Source organism: Oncorhynchus mykiss, chromosome 6 (assembly GCF_057628025.1).
Source record: "Oncorhynchus mykiss isolate SJ-2025 chromosome 6, ASM5762802v1, whole genome shotgun sequence".
Lineage (NCBI taxonomy): Eukaryota > Metazoa > Chordata > Actinopteri > Salmoniformes > Salmonidae > Oncorhynchus > Oncorhynchus mykiss.
Window position 1 is genome coordinate 74,038,066 of NC_143027.1, and position 20,695 is coordinate 74,058,760.

Here is a 20,695-nt window from a genome sequence, read left to right on the forward strand (position 1 = left end):
GACTATATATACACACACCATATACACACTCACTAGACTATATATACACACCATATACCCACTCACTAGACTATATATACACACCATATTCACACTCACTAGACTATATGTACACACACCATATACACACTCACTAGACTAAATATACACATCATATTCACACTCACTAGACTATATATACACACCATATTCACACTCACTAGACTATATATACGCAGACCATATACATACACACTCACTCATATACACTCCAACACAAAACCCACACACATTCACATACGCACACGCACCCACTCATATACACTCCAACACAAAACCCACACACATTCACACACACACGCACACACACACACGCATCATATGCTGCTGAACTCTGTTCTATATTTTACTCTTCTTATTATCTATCATGATGACTAGTCACTTTACCCTGCCTTCAGGTACATATCTACCTCAAATACCACATACCTCTGCACATTGATCTGGTACTGGTACTGGTACTTCCTGTATATAGCTCCATTCTTGTGTATTTTATTTTATTTTATTAGGGCTCGTAAGCAAGCATTCCATGGTAAAGTCTACACCAGTTGTATCCAGCGCATGTGGCAAATTAAATGTGATTTGATTTTGAGCTGCTGTCTCCAACGGAACATCTGACCTGTAAACCGCTGCTTAGCGGTGGTGGAGACCGCCATTCCATGCCGTGACCAGAGCCAGCTAGGCCTATTTCAGACTGGAGCAGCCAGGATCACTGGGGAGGAACAGCTCACAGAGGCAATGTATTTCTCTGTAACTAATCATGATTCAGCCAAAATGCCTTCGACCGCATCGACGATCCCATACTCGAGGTGTTCGACCGGCGAACAATGGACTCTTTTTTGGGGTACGCATGAAAGTCCCCCGGGTCCCCTCGTGGCCACCGATTCATGCTCTGCCTGGAACCATTGGTCATCTTTATAGAATAGAGTAAGAGAGTTAACCATGTATGAGGGAGAAATGTGGCCATTACAGTCTTAATTTGACCCATGTGCTTGCAAAACAAATGCTCAAAGGCTACAAACATATATTAACCAACACTCAATCTCTAATTTCTAAAAACATGTCAGCCCCCATTCTTTTACTGGGTCTCACATTCAAGCCTGATGAGCGGGAAGGAGATTTATAGTGGAGGGGCCGAGAATGGCCGGGCAAGACGTGACAGACATCGCTGCCACATGAAGCACCGCAGGAGAACCAGCCTTTTCACTGTCCACAGTCCTCAGGACGTTTACTACTGGAAAGGAATTTGGCATACATTTGTACTTTGTCACCCTCAATACAGAGAAATTAGAGTTGGTCTTGCTTATACCGTGATATTGTAGTTTTCCATGTTACCAAAAGTCCTTGTTTGAGGATAGATATTCCCCCAATTTTGTGAAAACAATTTCTTGTGAGACTGTCGAACCCTTGATTTATGTGAAATTAGCTTTAGTGCTAGGTCTGGGCTTTAGCTGAGGCATATCAAGTTGACATTTTCCCAAGCCACAGAGTAATCTTACAATTTAATCCAGTAAACGGAGGAGTGCCATTCTTTGTCTCGAGGAATGGCCTGATGATGAAGAGTGAGTGATGATCATATTTTCTTTACATAACCATACAGGGCTGAATAAACATAAAGCAGGAATATGAAGTATACATCTAGCATTGATTTTTGAAAAGCCCTGAGAGTTTTTCAGTCAACTATTTGGGATTGTCCAATAGAAAGCAGATGGGGTATAAATGTACCCCATGACTGTCAAATTCCTTTTAACCAGGGGAAGGCCAGCTCGCAATATATAACCCATCTGTTGTTGCTGGCTCCCACATAACCATTGTCTGGAGACAGACACACAGAGCTTTCAGCATATAAAGAAATACTTGTTATCAGTCCATAACAATTAGGAGTTGATGGTGAAACCAGAAAGCAGCACACGTCTTCATGCCATCCTTCAGAATAAAGACAATCCAGTCTACTTGGCAGCTGAGAGTGTGAGAATATGAAAGAGTGGCCAACAATCAGACTTCTCTAGAAATCTACCAAGTGTGTGAAAGGATTTTGGAATTACTGCTTGCATCAGCAGTCACTAACAGAGTTTGGCTTTCAACAATCCTGATTCACTGAATTACAATGCATCAGTAAGTGTTGCAGGTCAGGCTGAGTTATCCTGAGGTATCCAGACACAGCACCATGCTTACCCACTATGTCCTCATAGGCGTTCTCCTCTAAAGTGCTTTTGGAGCTGGGCCGGCTGCTGCGGGTCTCTGTGGAAACAGTGCCATTCTCTGTGTGAGAGGATGGGTACGAGGAGGTCAGGCTGGCAGAATCCTCCAACTCACATGACTCCCTGGAGAGAGAGAGAGAGAGAGAGAGAGAGAGAGAGAGAGAGAGAGAGAGAGAGAGAGAGAGAGAGAGAGAGAGAGAGAGAGAGAGAGAGAGAGAGAGAGAGAGAGAGAGAGAGAGAGAGAGAGAGAGAGAGAGAGAGAGAGAGAGAGATTGATGGAGGGAGAATCACAGAGAGGAAAAGTGGGTGGACAGCGAACGGGAGGGAGGGAAAGATGGGAAGAAACAAGAAACAGGGAGGGAGGATGAAAAAAGCAGAAAATAATATTGCATTTAATCATGCATGGCTGTGTGCTGAGACAGTGGAGAGGAGAGCTGCAGTCCAGAGGGTCTGGTTCATTCCATCCTGACATCCTCTACTGGCCGATTACAAACAACGAGGACCACCTGAGTGGATGAAAGCCACTGTTCCAATGAGACCCAAATATGCCTCATCCCTCAACAGCCCTCTATGAAGCTGCCAATTAAACAGAGAGAGAGAGAGAGAGAGCGAGAGAGAGAGAGAGAGAGAGAGAGAGAGAGACCTGGAACACTGGTTCAGAGCACCTCTAATCTAATTATGCTGACAGCAACATGTGCTCCAATCACAAAGTCATTTCCTGTTTATTTACCACCAACCCAAACATTTTCTGGAGTTCTGTGTACTGTACGTATGTACACAGCATGACAGCTTGTGTGTGTCTGGACTGTGAATGCTCAGGACAGGACAGGGGGAGTGTCCCTCCATTAGATCAGTGAGATCACGCCTGCTATCCTGCTGTCCTGCTCCATTGACGGCTCATGGCTTTTAAACATGCTCTGAAATTGCCTCTGCCGCAGGAATGTTAAACACTGACTCCAAGTCAGGGAAATTAAAGGATCTCTTCCTCCCCGCTCATCAAGAGGATCTGGAAAGGCCCTGCCCTCAGTCATTGGCCTAAACAAGTTGTGCTCTGAAGGCAATTTAAAGGGGGATAAATAACGAGGGTAATAAACAATATCAAGTGTTCCAGAAAGACATAACAGGCTAATAGCTGCCTGTACTGCACAGCTCTATAGCAACATAATGAAGAAGGATGAGGAGGCACACTGGGAACCTTGGGATGTCCACTGGCAAGACAACATACTGTAGGCCTTTGCTAAATAACAGGCATGATATAAGAAGAATACAGTCCTGTTTTGATGGAACGTTGTTGAAAAGCTGTAGGATTTCAAGGATAGAACAATTGATGGTCTTGGACATGAACAGTTTGGCTGAAGCTGAGCAGTGATATTTAAGGATGTTCTAATTCAACCATTATTACAGTACACTGTGTTATAGACATTTACAGTAATACTTTGTTTCTCACGGACAGCAGACATTGGTTACCTGGCCTTATACTAAGATACACAATGCCCTGTCTAATGTAGTTGACATTTGCAATAAGTTTGTATTGCAATTAGGCTACTTGATGTTTGTTCAATGAAAGCCTGGCATTCTTACAAAATAACACTGGAAAAACAGCAGAGACTGAATTTAACATATTCCATTTCAATGGCAACATTATAGACAAATCAAATGAGAAAAAACAAAAGCCATGAACTATATCAATAGAACAATGTGATCCTCTTCATATGAAGCCAAAAATACCGTCTTTCTAACGCAGGAAAACATTGAGGCCTTAAGAAAATGAACAGCAGATTCAATGTTGATCTGCTTATTATCAAACGCTGAACAGAGGCAGACTTGGTGGAACCAATTCAGTTAGCAGCATCACTACGAAGTGAGCGAGGCCACTCTACTGTCTATCTGACTACAACCAGAGCCAGACAAAAGGCCAATCATTTAATACACTTGAACACCAACAAAGTAAACGCTTGGTCTATGATCCTTACCCCCCTAAAAACATTCTCCGGACATGTTAAAGACATTTACAAATCCAAGACAAATAAATGTTCTAGCCGTCCATGTGCAACTCTCAGAAAGGAACTAAACAAATTCACTGCCTCTGTTTTTACTGCAGCCTGCAGGACCTATGTTTTGTTTTGCAGCTCCATAAATCAGCATCTCCTGTTCGCCATGTTGTTTGATCAGCATGGCTGATTCTGAGGGGGAGGGAGGTCCCGGGGGATGAGATACACATGTTTTACTGTCTGAGAATGCACTAAACACAACACAAAAACATCAGTTCACTGAACCGTGGACTTACTGACACATGCCATAACAACAAAAGACTACACTTAGAACAGAATGTGCTATTTAGAACCTTAAAGAGTTCATAGGAGAACACTTTGAATAACCCTTTTTGGTTGCAGGTAGAACACTTTTGGATCCAGGTAGAAAGAACCCTTTCTACAGAGGGTTCTAGACGGAACCTAAAAGGGTTCTAACTGGAACCAAACAGGGTTCTAACTGGAACCAAAAACTCTCCTATGGGGACAGCCGAATAACCTATTAGGAACCCTTTTTTCTAAGAGCGTACACGTCTAGAGGTGATGTGACTATGCTCACCTGTCCTGGAGTCTCTTGGGGGAGCTCCCATCCTTTGTCAGATTTCGCGTCATGTTGGGTGCGGGGGTGGTGGGCAGCAGGGGTGGTGATTCCTCAGAGGCACTGTCAGGAGGTAGTCCGTTGATTGGCGACACTCCCTTGTGGTTGCGGTTGGCGTCGTACTCAAAGGTGCGTTTTGGTTTGGGCAGGGGGTTGACTGGCATGCCCTCCGGGGTCTGTTGACAGGGGGGCTCTAGGCTCTCGGTCTCTGACCGGGTTGAGCTCACACTGAACCTCTGTCTGGAGAGTTTATCAGAGGCCGGCAGGGCGTCTGGTTCTGTGGCCACAGAACATATACTGCTGCGTTTACTGGTGCCCCTACTGTCCAAGTCCTCAACCCCACCTATCATAAAACACTTCTGTCTTGTTTTGTCTGGTGCATAGCAGTTACTAAGATACCGCGGTGGCTGGCTGGGGCTCTCCTTCAGCACCTTCTCAATCTTTTGTATCCGATTGAGTACAGCAGACGTTTCCTTCCGAGCAGACAGGGAGCTCAGGAATAAGGAAGAGGAGTCTGTCTTTCCTGGCCTCTTCTGGAAGCGGCCCAGGCACTCCCTGTCTGAGGCTGCCTCCTCTTCCTCCGTCTCTGGGTAGGAGCACTCTGAGAAAGCCGTACTCATCCTCCGGATACTCTTGAAGTCAAAGGTCTTCTCACTGCAAGGTGAGGGGAGGAGGCTGGGGCAGCCCTCGCTGCCGCCCACACGCTCACCTACAGGCCTCTTCTCCAGACACAGGCTCATCCTAGGCAGAGCCACCCTCCTGCACTCCCATTCTGAGATCTTCTTACGGATGGCCACAGAGGATGCTCCTGACACGGGGCGGCTGAGAGAGAGGGTGCGCTTGTGGCCGTGTTTGGATGAAGGTCCCAGGGAGAGGGTGCTCCAGCTCAGGGGACCACCACTCAGTCCACCTCCCCCTGGAATGTCCTCCTGTTTCTGGTTCTCTTTCTGCTCCTCCTGGGCCTCCTGACGCACCGGTGCCCCACCAGAGGGCTTGTAGATGGAGAGCTTGTTGTCCAGGCAGCTAATGCTCTTGGACTTGGTAAGTCGGCTCTGGGACGGTAAGTCACAGGAGAGGGAGGCTCCACTGCAGAGGCTAGCGGTCTTGCTGCTGCAGCCAGCCCGGCCCAAGAGTCTGCCGTCTGTTTTGACGTATCTGACGTGCTGCCTGTTGTCCTCGCTGTCGCTGAGCGGGGCGTGGCACCGCCCCTGTGTGGCAGAGAGAATGGGGGGTGGGGACGCAGACTGGCACCTGGAATGAGAGTGCGGGGGGGGGGGGTCAGAAACATCATGATACCATTCCTTACAACGTTACTTTATTTGCTCCCAAATACCAAAATAATTTAGCTCACTAAACAGCTCGGAAGAGTCTGGCACTGAGAGCTGCTGTGAATTTCTCTCAACACTGCTGACTGCACATTGAGAGAAACTAGGCATGGAATACCAGTGGTTACCTCAGGTGTGTTCAGCTTACCAGTGGGAGTTTAATCATAGCAGCTAAAGTTTACAGGGCAACAGAGGGGGGGAAAAACTCTCTCTTTAGAGAAGAAAGAAAAGAAAGGAAAACCCTTCAACGCCAGAATCTATTTCTAAGATAATAGGCAACATCAAAACTTTGACCACTCATGTAAAATAACCAATGGAAAATACCTAGTAATGTGATATAACTTTGGCAGTACAGGATCCCTGTTCGACGCCAGAGAAAATACATATCAACAGTAAAAATGCATGCGTGGATTTTTCCACATAATTAAAATGATTTGGGTAGAATGTATATAGACGCCACACACAAAGCCATGGGAATACAGCACGCTGAGAGACAGATGAGTTGCTCTTAGGTCTTACCTTCATCAGCAGCTTACCACACTAGTCCTGGGAGAGTTGTCTGTGTTTCCTGATGCTAACAGCTAACAGCCTCACAGAGTGGACACCGGCCCGGCCCCTGGCTCATTACAGACTGGTCCATTGTTCACCTCACACCGCCGCTCACGCAACGCTACTGCTGCTCAATGCTGAGCAATGTGGATAAAACACCCTGCTGCTGACCTCATTTGGGCTTTTCACAGATAGAAACACACTCTTTCTCACCCATCTCTGACTCTTCCGTTTCTACCCCACTCAAAAGACTTTGGGAACTTTCTGGACTTGGCTCCTGACTGAGGCTTGCGAAACCCAAGGCGGTGGTGGGGATCTGATGTCACAGCTAGCAACGGTTAGAATAACAAGTGTGAGCTGAGCTGGGCTGGGCTGGGAGGAGGAAGTGAGGGCTGTGATCCGAGGTGCAGGTTGGGACAGATCTCTTCACACCTCTGGGCTCGGTCTTCCACACGAGGGTGGGGACTACTGGGGAGAGAGCTGTACAGCACCTGATCACCTGATCACCGACTGTCTGACTCTGACTCACTGTGTCAGTGACCTAACTCCTCCTGTTCATTCTAAATTCTAAACAAGCATTACAGGTTCAAATCCAGTAGAACACACCTATACATAGGCAACAAATCTGTTTGGAAAGCAGGAAAGGTTTTGTCATTATAGTAACAGCCCAACGAAGTGAAGAAAGCAGCAAGATAGGAAAAGTTAGGTATTAACTAAAGAACGCCCTTTAAAGCTTGATTAAGCCATAACGTAAATATAATAAATGAAATGGAGCCAGTTCAATAGCATTACTGAACTGTACACCTATGAAGGTCAAAAGATTTCAATTTCCCATACTCAACATACACTCTTAGAAAACAGGGTTATTCAGCTGTCCCATAGGAGAACCCTTTTCGGTGCCAGGTAGAACCTTTTTGGTTCTAGGTAAAACCTTTTTGGGTTCCATGTAGTACTCTCTGTGGAAAGGGTTCTAAGAGTGTAGGGTAGGCCTATTATAGAACAAATAACAATATGAGGGACAATAAGTCTTTCAATTACAGTGCCTTCAGAAAGTATTCATACCCCTTGACTTATTCCACATTTTGTTGTGTTACAGCCTGAATTACAAATGGATTACATAGATGTTTTTTCCTATCCACAATACCCCATAATGACAAAGTGAAAACATCTTTTTAGACATTTATGCAAATGTATTGAAAATGAAATGCAGAAATATCAAATTTACATAAGTATTCACATCCCTGAGTCAATACTTTGTAGAAGCACCTTTAGCAGCGATTACAGCTGTAGTCTTTCTGGGTAAGTCTCTAAGAGATTTGCACACCTGGATTGTACAACATTTGCACATTATTATTTTCTAAATTCTTCAAGCTCTGTCAAACTGGTTGTTGATCATTGCTAGACAACCATTTTCAGGTGTTGCCATAGATTTTCAAGAAAATGTAAGTCAAAACTGTAACTTGGCCACTCAGGAACATTCACGGTTTTCTTGGTAAACAACTCCAGCGTAGATTTGGCCTTGTGTTTTAGGTTGTTGTCCTGCTGAAAGATTAATTAATCTGCCAGTGTCTGACTGAAAGCAGACTAAACCAGGTTTTCCTCTAGGATTTTGCTTGTACTTAAGCTCCACTCCATTTCTTTTTTATCCTGAAAAACTTTCCAGTCCGGAACGATATCCATAACATGATGCAGCCACCACTATGCTTGAAAATATGGAGAGTGGTACTCAGCAATGTGTTGTGTTGGATTTGACCCAAACATAATAAGTATTCAGGGCAAAAAAGGCAATTGCTTTGCCACATTTTTTGCAGTATTATTTTAGTGCCTTGTTGCAAACAGGATGCATGTTTTGGAATATTTTTTTTATTCTGTACAGGCTTCCTTCTTTTCACTCTGTAAATTAGGTTTGTTTTGTGGAGTAACTACAATGTTGTTGATCCATCCTCAGTTTTCTCCTATCACAGCCATTGAAATCTTTAACTGTTTTAAAGTTGGTGAAATCCCTGGGCGGTTTCCTTCCTCTCCGGTAATAGAGTTTAGGAAGGACGCCTGTATCTTTGTAGTGACTGGGTGTATTGATACACCATCCAATGTCTAATTAATACCTTTACCATGCGCAAAAGGATATTCAATGTCTACTTTTTTTATTTGTCCCCAGGTACCAATAGGTGCCCTTATTTTGCGAAGCATTGGAAAACCTCCCTGGTCTTTGTGGTTGAATGTGTTTGAAATTCCCTGCTCGACTGAGGGACCTTACAAATAATTGTATGTGTGGGGTACAGAGGTGAGGTAGTCATTAAAAAATCATGTTAAATACTATTATTGCACACAGAGTGAGTCCATGCAACTTATTAAGTGCATTTTTACTCCTGAACTTATTACTTGCCGTAAGCTTGCCATAACAAAGGGGTTGAATACTTATTGACTCAAGACATTTCAGATTTTCATTTGTAATTAATTTGTAAACATTTCTGAAAAGATCAATCCACTTTGACATTATGGGGTATTGTGTGTAGGCCAGTGACAAAAACAATCTAAATTTAATACATTTTAAGGCAGTAACACACCAAAATATGGAAAAAGTCAAGGGGTGTGAATACTTTCTGAAGGCAGTGTATGATACTCCACTAAAATGGCTCCTGGTAAGTGAGTTAACCAGTGGAACTTGACAGATTAACCCATACCATCAATCAGCATGTAGGAACAATGCCATAGACAGTACAGTATGTATGAGAACCAGATCACTACAGATTATCTCTGAGGGACTACTGTATCTAACTTCTCCAGTTGAAACTGCTTGGTTTCTCATAATGAGGTAGAGAGGAGTGAAACTGGCCCCACATGCCTGGTTTGGACCTGGGGATTGGACTCAGGGTTCACTCTCATTAAACCCAGTCCAGAGGCTGGACTCATAGGTTCAGTTTCCTGGACCCGGTTTAAGTCTAGTCCAGGACCATAATGAGCAGTGTCCTGGATGAAGCTATTCATACATCATCGTTTTACAGAATAGTGCTAGCTAGATCATGTTCCAGTTGACTGTGGTAAAAGTCCAAAGTTATGTCCAATTATCCAGTGTGTTTAAAATGGAAACATATGCAATATGGTTTCAAGGGAAAGCAAATGGATAAAGACCAAACACGGTTGAAAATAGCAAGAGGACGGATGAGTTTTAGTAACCAACATTCTCAAGGTTGAACCACATTGATCAGCTCTGTAATTCATTTACATGTAGTTTTGATTTGCCACATTCATTTATAAGACTATATCTAGAAAGCATTTTGAGGGATCAATGTTCAACAATAAGCTCCTGCTGGGGAAACATTATTGCTAATGGCCTTTAAATCAAACTGTACGGTATATATCCACAGTATTGCTCCAAATGCACATTATATACTGAACAAAACATATAAACGCAATGTAAAGTGTTGGTCCCATGTTTCATGTGCTGAAATAAAAGATCCCAGAAATGTTCCATACGCACAAAAAGCTTATTTCTCTCACATTTTGTGTACATATGTGTTTACATCCCTGTCAGTGAGCATTTCTACTTTGCCTATTTAATCCATCCACCTGACAGGTGTAGCATATCAATAATCTGATTAAACAGCATGATCATTACACAGGTGCACCCTGTGCTGGGGGAAATAAAAGGCCACTCTAAAATGTGCAGTTTTGTCACACAACACAATGCCACAGATGTTTTGAGGGAGTGTGCATTTGGCATGCTGACTGTAGGAATGTCCACAAGAGCTGTTGACAGATAATGTAATGTTAATTTCTCTACCATAAGCCACCTCCAACATCATTTTAGAGAATTTGGTAGTAAGTCCAACCAACCTCAATCCTGCAGACCACGTGCAACCATGCCAGCCCAGGACCTCCACATCCGAATCCACAGAAAAACACAACCCAATTCACAAATACTGATTTATAAACCACTATGAGATGGAATCAAATGTGAGTGACTGCATATCAAAAAATACTAAGGTGTTTAAATGTGGCATATGCTTATGACAGTCCCACTGCAGTGTATGGTGCAATGATGTCTTGCAACAAAGAGTCCTACCAGACCGTTGTATGGCAGTGCAAATTCAGTGTCCTCCAAGGAAAAGGAAAAATACCTCTTTGCATGCAAATTTTCTCATGGATGTCCTGAGTTCGGGCGGCTCGCCATCCTTGGTGGAATTGAATCCATACTCAAAAAATCTGACCTGTTTTACAAACATGATCACACAATATATATAACATGAGTACCTTTCATATAAACATTAATATAGCTCTTAGCTTTAATCTCTTACAGGAATAATAAAATAAAACGTAGTCAAAATGCTTTACACTTTAACTACAGCACCAGGCTCAAGTGAACTAAACAATAATCTAGCCTGGGCAATGCAAAGGACTTTACACAACTACAGCACCAGGCTCACGTGGACTGAACAATAGACTAGCCTGGGCAATGCAAAGGACTTTACACAACTACAGCACCAGGCTCACGTGGACTGAACAATAGACTAGCCTGGGCAATGCAAAGGACTTTACACAACTACAGCACCAGGCTCACGTGGACTGAACAATAGACTAGCCTGGGCAATGCAAAGGACTTTACACAACTACAGCACCAGGCTCACGTGGACTGAACAATAGACTAGCCTGGGCAATGCAAAGGACTTTACACAACTACAGCACCAGGCTCACGTGGACTGAACAATAGACTAGCCTGGGCAATGCAAAGGACTTTACGGCAGGGTAGCCTAGTGGTTAGAGCGTTGGACTAGTAACCGGAAGGTTGCGAGTTCAAACCCCCGAGCTGACATCTGTCGTTCTGCCCCTGAACAGGCAGTTAACCCACTGTTCCCAGGCCGTCATTGAAAATAAGAATTTGTTCTTAACTGACTTGCCTGGTTAAATAAAGGTAAAAAAATAAAAATTTAAAATAAAAATTAAAAAAAAACTACAGCACCAGGCTCACGTGGACTGAACAATAGACTAGCCTGGGCAAATGGAAAGGACTTTACACAACTACAGCTCCAGGCTCACGTGGACTGAACAATAGACTAGCCTGGGCAAATGGAAAGGACTTTACACAACTACAGCACCAGGCTCACGTGGACTGAACAATAGACTAGCCTGGGCAAATGGAAAGTACAAGTGCTTACACCTATACACAATTTCTTATAAAGTAATCTAAAACATAACTGTGTACCAACATGGATTATGATAATAGCTAATCACATTTTATAAAAGTATGAAAATGAAAATAGTTTGCCATGCAGGATTAGCATGATCACTAATGTTTGCTATTTAAATTGATCGATAGCTGAGCTAGCCTAAATGTTAACGGCTTGTGCGTACTAGGTTCAGTATGAACATGCACAAAACGCTAGCAATAGCTTAGCTAGTCTAATCGCTAGCGGCTTGTTCTCCTTATTAAACGTAACCAAATCCCGGGGTCAATCTTTCCTCCAACTCCTTCACAGTACGTTCAAGTTTGCGTACGACACAACAGTGGTAGGCTTGATTACCAACAACGACGAGACGGCCTACAGGGAGGAGGTGAGGGCCCTCGGAGTGTGGTGTCAGGAAAATAACCTCACACTCAACGTCAACAAAACTAAGGAGATGATTGTGGACTTCAGGAAACAGCAGAGGGAACACCCCCCTATCCACATCGATGGAACAGTAGTGGAGAGGGTAGCAAGTTTTAAGTTCCTCGGCATACACATCACAGACAAACTGAATTGGTCCACTCACACAGACAGCATTGTGAAGTAGGCGCAGCAGCGCCTCTTCAACCTCAGGAGGCTGAAGAAATTCGGCTTGTCACCAAAAGCACTCACAAACTTCTACAGATGCACAATCGAGAGCATCCTGTCGGGCTGTATCACCGCCTGGTACGGCAACTGCTCCGCCCTCAACCGTAAGGCTCTCCAGAGGGTAGTGAGGTCTGCACAACGCATCACCGGGGGCAAACTACCTGCCCTCCAGGACACCTATACCACCTGATGTCACAGGAAGGCCATAAAGATCATCAAGGACATCAACCACCCGAGCCAGTGCCTGTTCACCCCGCTATCATCCAGAAGGCGAGGTCAGTACAGGTGCATCAAAGCAGGGACCGAGAGACTGAAAAACAGCTTCTATCTCAAGGCCATCAGACTGTTAAACAGCCACCACTAACATTGAGTGGCTGCTGCCAACACACTGACACTGACTCAACTCCAGCCACTTTAATAATGGGAATTGATGGGAAATGATGTAAATATATCACTAGCCACTTTAAACAATGCTACCTTATATAATGTTACTTACCCTACATTATTCATCTCATATGCATACGTATATACTGTACTCTATATCATCGACTGAATTCTTATGTAATACATGTATCACTAGCCACTTTAACTATGCCACTTTGTTTACATACTCATCTCATATGTATATACTGTACTCGATACCATCTACTGTATCTTGCCTATGCTGCTCTGTACCATCACTCATTCATATATCCTTATGTACATATTCTTTATCCCCTTACACTGTGTACAAGACAGTAGTTTTGGAATTGTTAGTTAGATTACTTGTTATTACTGCATTGTCGGAACTAGAAGCACAAACATTTCACTACACTCGCATTAACATCTGCTAACCATGTGTATGTGACAAATTAAATTGGATTTGATTTGAGATAGATAAGTAAGTGTTAATATCTGGTTTTGTCTTTTTAGTTCAGTTTTGTACAACTTCTCACTTCGATTTGAAACATAGTTTTTCTTCCATAGAATGGCAGTAGCTCTTCACGTTCCATTCTAGCTCCTTTTCAACATGTTGGAGCCAACTAGTGTAGAGCGTGTGGTTAGGAGAGGGACTAAGAGAGAATATTGAGTTTTGATTGGCTCAAAATAAACTGCTCGTCATGCAGCAACTGACAGATGATTTGTAATAGCTGTAAGCTTTTAAACATATCACAATCTAATATAATATGATTGGTTGCTGGAATCTCACTAGTAACAATTGTCACGCCCTGATCTGTTTCACTTGTCATTGTGATTGTCTCCACCCCCCTCCAGGTGTCGCCCATCTTCCCCATTATTCCCTGTGTATACAGTGCCTTGCGAAAGTATTCGGCCCCCTTGAACTTTGCGACCTTTTGCCACATTTCAGGCTTCAAACATAAAGATATAAAACTGTATTTTTTTGTGAAGAATCAACAACAAGTGGGACACAATCATGAAGTGGAACGACATTTATTGGATATTTCAAACTTTTTTAACAAATCAAAAACTGAAAAATTGGGCGTGCAAAATTATTCAGGACCCCTTAAGTTAATACTTTGTAGCGCCACCTTTTGCTGCGATTACAGCTGTAAGTCGCTTGGGGTATGTCTCTATCAGTTTTGCACATCGAGAGACTGACATTTTTTCCCATTCCTTCTTGCAAAACAGCTCGAGCTCAGTGAGGTTGGATGGAGAGCATTTGTGAACAGCAGTTTTCAGTTCTTTCCACAGATTTTCGATTGGATTCAGGTCTGGACTTTGACTTGGCCATTCTAACACCTGGATATGTTTATTTTTGAACCATTCCATTGTAGATTTTGCTTTATGTTTTGGATCATTGTCTTGTTGGAAGACAAATCTCCGTCCCAGTCTCAGGTCTTTTGCAGACTTCATCAGGTTTTCTTCCAGAATGGTCCTGTATTTGGCTCCATCCATCTTCCCATCAATTTTAACCATCTTCCCTGTCCCTGCTGAAGAAAAGCAGGCCCAAACCATGATGCTGCCACCACCATGTTTGACAGTGGGGATGGTGTGTTCAGCTGTGTTGCTTTTACGCCAAACATAACGTTTTGCATTGTTGCCAAAAAGTTCAATTTTGGTTTCATCTGACCAGAGCACCTTCTTCCACATGTTTGGTGTGTCTCCCAGGTGGCTTGTGGCAAACTTTAAACAACACTTTTTATGGATATCTTTAAGAAATGGCTTTCTACTTGCCACTCTTCCATAAAGGCCAGATTTGTGCAATATACAACTGATTGTTGTCCTATGGACAGAGTCTCCCACCTCAGTTGTAGATCTCTGCAGTTCATCCAGAGTGATCATGGGCCTCTTGGCTGCATCTCTGATCAGTCTTCTCCTTGTATGAGCTGAAAGTTTAGAGGGACGGCCAGGTCTTGGTAGATTTGCAGTGGTCTGATACTCCTTCCATTTCAATATTATCGCTTGCACAGTGCTCCTTGGGATGTTTAAAGCTTGGGAAATCTTTTTGTATCCAAATCCGGCTTTAAACTTCTTCACAACAGTATCTCGGACCTGCCTGGTGTGTTCCTTGTTCTTCATGATGCTCTCTGCGCTTTTGACGGACCTCTGAGACTATCACAGTGCAGGTGCATTTATATGGAGACTTGATTACACACAGGCGGATTGTATTTATCATCATTAGTCATTTAGGTCAACATTGGATCATTCAGAGATCCTCACTGAACTTCTGGAGAGAGTTTGCTGCACTGAAAGTAAAGGGGCTGAATAATTTTGCACGCCCAATTTTTCCGTTTTTGATTTGTTAAAAAAGTTTGAAATATCCAATAAATGTCGTTCCACTTCATGATTGTGTCCCACTTGTTGTTGATTCTTCACAAAAAAATACAGTTTTATATCTTTATGTTTGAAGCCTGAAATGTGGCAAAAGGTCGCAAAGTTCAAGGGGGCCGAATACTTTCGCAAGGCACTGTATGCCCTCCAAGGCCCAACCATGGCTACACCCCTGCCCATATATGAAATCCATAGATTAGGACCTAAAAAAATAATTTTAATTGACTGATTTCCTTATATGAACTGTAACTCAGTAAAATCATTGAAATTGTTGCATGTTGCATTTATATTTGAGTTTAGTCTAAATTCAGTCTGGTTCTTGTTTGACCTAGCAGCAGCCATAACATTGTGATAGTCAAAAATGCCCCAGTGTAAAATCACTGTAGATGTATTTCAAATAGCAACAGACCCTGTGTAATATATCGATTCAAACACCCCATATCCAGCCATCAGACCATTATACCCAAATTTAAGTGCAATCAGCCGGTAGAATAACAGCACACATTCAAAAATACCCCCTTAGGCACGCCTTGGCCAAGATTACTCCAAGAGTCATAAAAAGCTGGTTTGACTGCAGTATTAAGCCCCTGTAAGTTCCTTTTCACACAAAAGGAAAACATCAAGTGCAGAATTCTCCAGTACGGATAGCTGCGTTGTGGTTGGGGTCTGTGAGGGTGTTCTGGTGGTCAGGACTGGGCCAGTTAAAACAAGCCTGGCTCTGGCGCTGGGCAGCTTCAACTGTGGCGGCCACACATGTACTGAGCTGGGTGCCAATTAGGGAATGGCTTCTGGGTCCTGGACCCACTGTCCTCCAGCCAGGGCACATCATATCAACCACAGGTCACTTCCTGTTCTGTTGATAGACCGGGCCACAACAGGAGGGCTTCCAGTAACCCAGATAAATAGATACGATTTTCAAAAAGAAAAAAGAGTGAAGCCATTAACATCCGCTCCATTTCACTTTGAGCTTCACCCTCAAGACACACCTCCTCTTCCTCTCACAAATGTGTTTTATTTCATTTCCTTTTACCTTTTTATAGATTTATATCCAGCTTTCCAGTGACTTCATTTATTTTCTCAGCAATAATCTTTTCTATTAAAATAAGTGCCCATCAAAGCCCTGCTGCACCCCTCCCTGATCTTATGAGAAGTTGTCTTCTCAGAATTATTTCCTGTCAAGTGATTTACCGACAGAATCATTCTTTCTTTTGGGGGGGGGGGGGGGGGGTTAGCGACTTGTGGGAAGTTGTGGGCAAGTATATAACGGTGCTCTCTCTGTGTATAAATTACAGTTTCTTCTCTTAAATCATCTTAACTTTGAGCAATTTTTAATCAGTAAAAATTATTGAAACATAATGAACTCTGTAGAGTGTTGATGGTAACAGAGATAGGGAGTGTTATTGTTTCTAGAGAACTGTCTTCATCTCGACTGCGGTCGTTAGATGAGCGTTGGGGTACAATTATTAGATTCAAACACTTGATGTAACCTGAGTAGATTATCATAAGGAGACCAGGGCTAACTACACTCTTAAAATAAAGGGTTCCAAAGGAGTTCTTCGGGTGTCCCCATAGGAGAACCCTTTCTGGTTCCAGGGAGAACACTTTTTGGTTCCAAGTAGAACCCTTTTGGGTTTCATGTAGAACACTCTGTGGAAAGGGTCCTACATGGAACCCAAAAGGGTTCTACCTGGAACCAAAAAGGGTTCTTCAAAGGGTTATCCTATAGAGACAGCAGAATAACCTTTTTAGGTTCTAGATAGCACCTTTTTTTCTAAGAGTGTATCTAACTCAGGAGAAATGGTGAGGTAACAGAAAAACAACTACTCAGCACAAAATATATTTATCTTAAAAAATATATCTGTCAGTGGTAGTCATGTTTAAACTCCTCACAGGCTATGGTGTTTTCACACTGGGTCAATGTACCAGCCAGGGCTGTAGCTAGCTTCCAACTGGCAGCCTTTCTCAAGGTTATTCACATAAGAGATCCAACTAAAACATGTCAGAGCCATAGCCACTGACTGCTGTGTTATACAAGGACATGTAGCACTAGGTAAACTAACATCCTGACAGACTACACACCAAGTAGCAGATGGTGAAGGCTTGCAGTTGCACCCCTGTGAGTCCGATGTAAGCACTCCATGCCAGTTGATGCCAGTTCCTGTAGATCTTAAATCTTCACTCTAAGCCTAGTTTCAGTGGACACAGTGTGTGTATATATAGTGTTGAAGGGAAAGACTGATCACAAAACAGAACAGTCTATAGCCAGCACTTTCATTACGAGCCCTGTTTGTTTCTCTGTTCCAGGAGGAAGATGTCATCTCTCAACATGGTAACTCAAACAAGCCTCTGCTCAGACCACAAAGAGTTTATTGTTGAATGGGGCCCTATTCCAGAATGTAGAGGATGGCTTACAAAAGCAGATACTACTAGTCCTATCCCTGTAGCTCTAGAGAAAAGGCAGACAGAATATTACAGAATACAATCAGTACTTCCTTATTAATAATTGAATAACGCTAACAACTGTGGGATGATGAGCCCTGTCACCTACTGTATGCAGTGTGTCACTCAACACAGACACATAGTGGGATCCCACGGTACAGATTTACAAAACTATATTTACTACCTGAGGAAAATGTCCTCTGAGGCAATAAAGGATATGACCACCTGCACTGGTTATTACTGACATCATAGTGCATGTTGAGAGCCTTCTCCTTTCCATCCACCCCCTCCCTCCACACTGTCCATCCACCCTCTCCCTCCCCCTCCCCCTGGCCTAGAGGCTGGTGGGGATGTCACTGACCTGTCGGGGATGTCCCGGGGCACATTAGCCCCTCTTGCTCGGGGTGCAGCCTTGGAACTTTTGTTGGCAGTCATCGTCACCCTCGGACCGCCCACACGCCTGATAGACAGACAGGATACAACACATGAAACTCCCCAGCCGTAACATGGACAATACATCAGCATCCAACAGATTGAAGTCTTTGTGATTGTTTGGGTGAGGGTATACTTGTAGCCCTGTACATTTTGTTTATAAATCACAATAATTCATTACTTACTGTTAATATATTGCAGTAATAAGAAAATTAGTTATGTGAAATATAGCGTTACCCAAAACACTCACGCTTGAATTTGAGACCTTGAGAGTGTAAGTGGGTCAATGTCCTCTGTGCATATTTGGCCAAAACCATGACAAATATGGAGCTTAATCTCAGCCATGGGAGTGCCATATCAGATATCAGAAGGATGACTTCACTGGATTCCTAACAGTGTGAGTAAACACCAGAGCATAAAGTACAACAACCAAGGAGAGAAAGGGCTGTGCTGTGTGAGGGACTCATCTGTGCTCTAGGCTCTGCTCTGTTAATCCAGCACCTCTCTCTCTTTTCATACAAATGAATGGAAATACAGTAATCATGAGGTCACAGCTCCAAACGAGAATTGTCCCTGAAGTCTCACAACAGAAGACAAATGTCTTTGGTTGTCACAGAAACGGCAGAAATATTTCTGAATCATTCAGGCTAGTTGGACAGAAGATCTGGGCTTGTTTAAAAGAAACCTTCAATCTCACTCCATTGTTTTCCCATCCATTTAGAGAGCACAAAACTTTAAAAGGTAGAATTAAAGAAATTACAGAGCACGGTCTCTAGATTGTAATTACGGTGCACCCTTAAAATCGCTGTTTGAGATTGAAGTGGGCAAGAATAGCCAGTAATTGCAAACAAAGCACAGAGCCAACTAAAAAGGGGAGACACTCCATCCCCTTCTGATTGGAATGTGTGCTTGTATCAGTCTTTGCTTGACTAGAGCAGCCAAGATTAACAGACTTGCTCTCTTCCCATGAACATGTTCACCAAGAGGGCTAGAAAAAAAAAGCCTGGCTGTGTTTTACTGCAGATTTTACTTTTAGGGGCTTGTAGTTTGTGTGCTGCTGAAGGCTCTGAGGACTCAAGCTAAACAAGGAGAGACATGTTTCTCTGATCTGACTGACATGATGACCACATCGCCCGCGTTACGTGTGCAAGCGTTGCAAAATATATTTACACATGCATGTTATTCAATCATTTCGTTCAAACTGCTCGCGTGCTTCAACGAGCGTCTGCGTAGCCAGTCGCTAAAATAGAACTCCCATCTCCTCATTGTTTTTTTTAGGAGCATATAACCACGTCGGTGATTGAAAGATGAACTGAGGTCCACACTCCATTCCAGTTGGTGGTGTTAATGCACCTTAAAGTTGGTTGCCAACCACCATATAAAGTCCACAGAAAAAGAAGAAGAGAGGAGAGATTACTAGAAACGAACCATGTTTCCCATTTCATCTGTGGATTTAACTGTTGGAGTAGAGACTCAAAATGGGTCAAAATTCTACAAAGATCCACAAGTACCTTGTGCATTTCAGGTAAAATAAAACCCAATGTTTGTATCCGAGGACAAATTACCTAGCAACATCAAGCTAGCGAGCTAAATGTCCATGAATGTTTCATGTGTTTCGACCTGTCCCCAAATTAATATAGCTGGTTCAGAGTTCATGTTGATATTTCAACCTGATATTCTGATGGCGGACGGACAGACGCACGCGCATGCTTGGTCTAGTCGGCATGTGAGCCAAACGGGCCATCACATTTACACAACTCTCATCACCATTATATTCAATCAAAGGGTAATGACTTCCAGTCTTGCATATTTCTTTGCCTGATAATGTAGTTCATATCATTGCCATGATAATTTCATCAAAACATATTTTATTATATATTAATGTATTATTGTGTTGAAATGGATGTTCAGGTCAAATGTGTTGTTTCTTCAATGCTTCTCTCTATTACGCCACACATGCTGTGGTGTCCATGACATGGCAGACATCAGCACCCAGAGGAACCTGTGTTAGTAACCCATGATCACGTGTGGCTCAGTTAGTAGAGCATGGTACTTGTAACGCCGGGGTTGGGAGTTTGATTCTGGTCAGAAGCTGTTTGTTTAAAGGAAGTAGTTATATGAAGCAGCAGTAGCCCTAGTGGAGCTGAGCTGTGTCCTATAGAGACAGATGAGGAGAGAGACGGCACTGAGCCCTATAGAGACAGATGAGGAGAGAGACGGCACTGAGCCCTATAGAGACAGATGAGGAGTGAGACGGCACTGAGTCCTATAGAGACAGAGGAGAGAGACGGCACTGAGGCCTATAGAGACAGATGACGAGAGAGACGGCACTGAGTCCTATAGAGACAGATGAGGAGAGAGACGGCACTGAGCCCTATAGAGACAGATGAGGAGAGAGACGGCACTGAGCCCTATAGAGACAGATGAGGAGTGAGACGGCACTGAGTCCTATAGAGACAGATGAGGAGAGAGACGGCACTGAGCCCTATAGAGACAGATG

General features: G+C 43.3%; 1 protein-coding gene across 6 annotated transcripts in view; it reads right to left on the reverse strand.

Moving 5' to 3' along the window:
- dennd2b (DENN domain containing 2B) overlaps window positions 1-20,695 on the reverse strand; it is an 84,722-nt gene that overhangs the window by 40,501 nt on the left and 23,526 nt on the right. For 4 of the 6 annotated variants that reach the window (XR_016496858.1, XR_016496857.1, XM_090238844.1 and 1 more), the window contains exons 2-4: window positions 18,125-18,223; window positions 4,827-6,116; window positions 2,212-2,360 (exon numbers count right to left, since the gene is read on the reverse strand). Coding sequence is in view for 3 of the 6 variants with exons in the window: in XM_090238844.1 (XP_090094970.1) it covers window positions 2,212-2,360; window positions 4,827-6,116; window positions 18,125-18,198 (1,513 nt within the window). In the remaining 3 variants the exon portion in view is untranslated. Of the gene's footprint in view, window positions 1-2,211; window positions 2,361-4,826; window positions 6,117-6,709; window positions 7,233-18,124; window positions 18,224-20,695 lie in introns of those variants that run through there. The other 2 variants (XR_016496859.1, XM_090238845.1) reach the window with 2 other exon arrangements.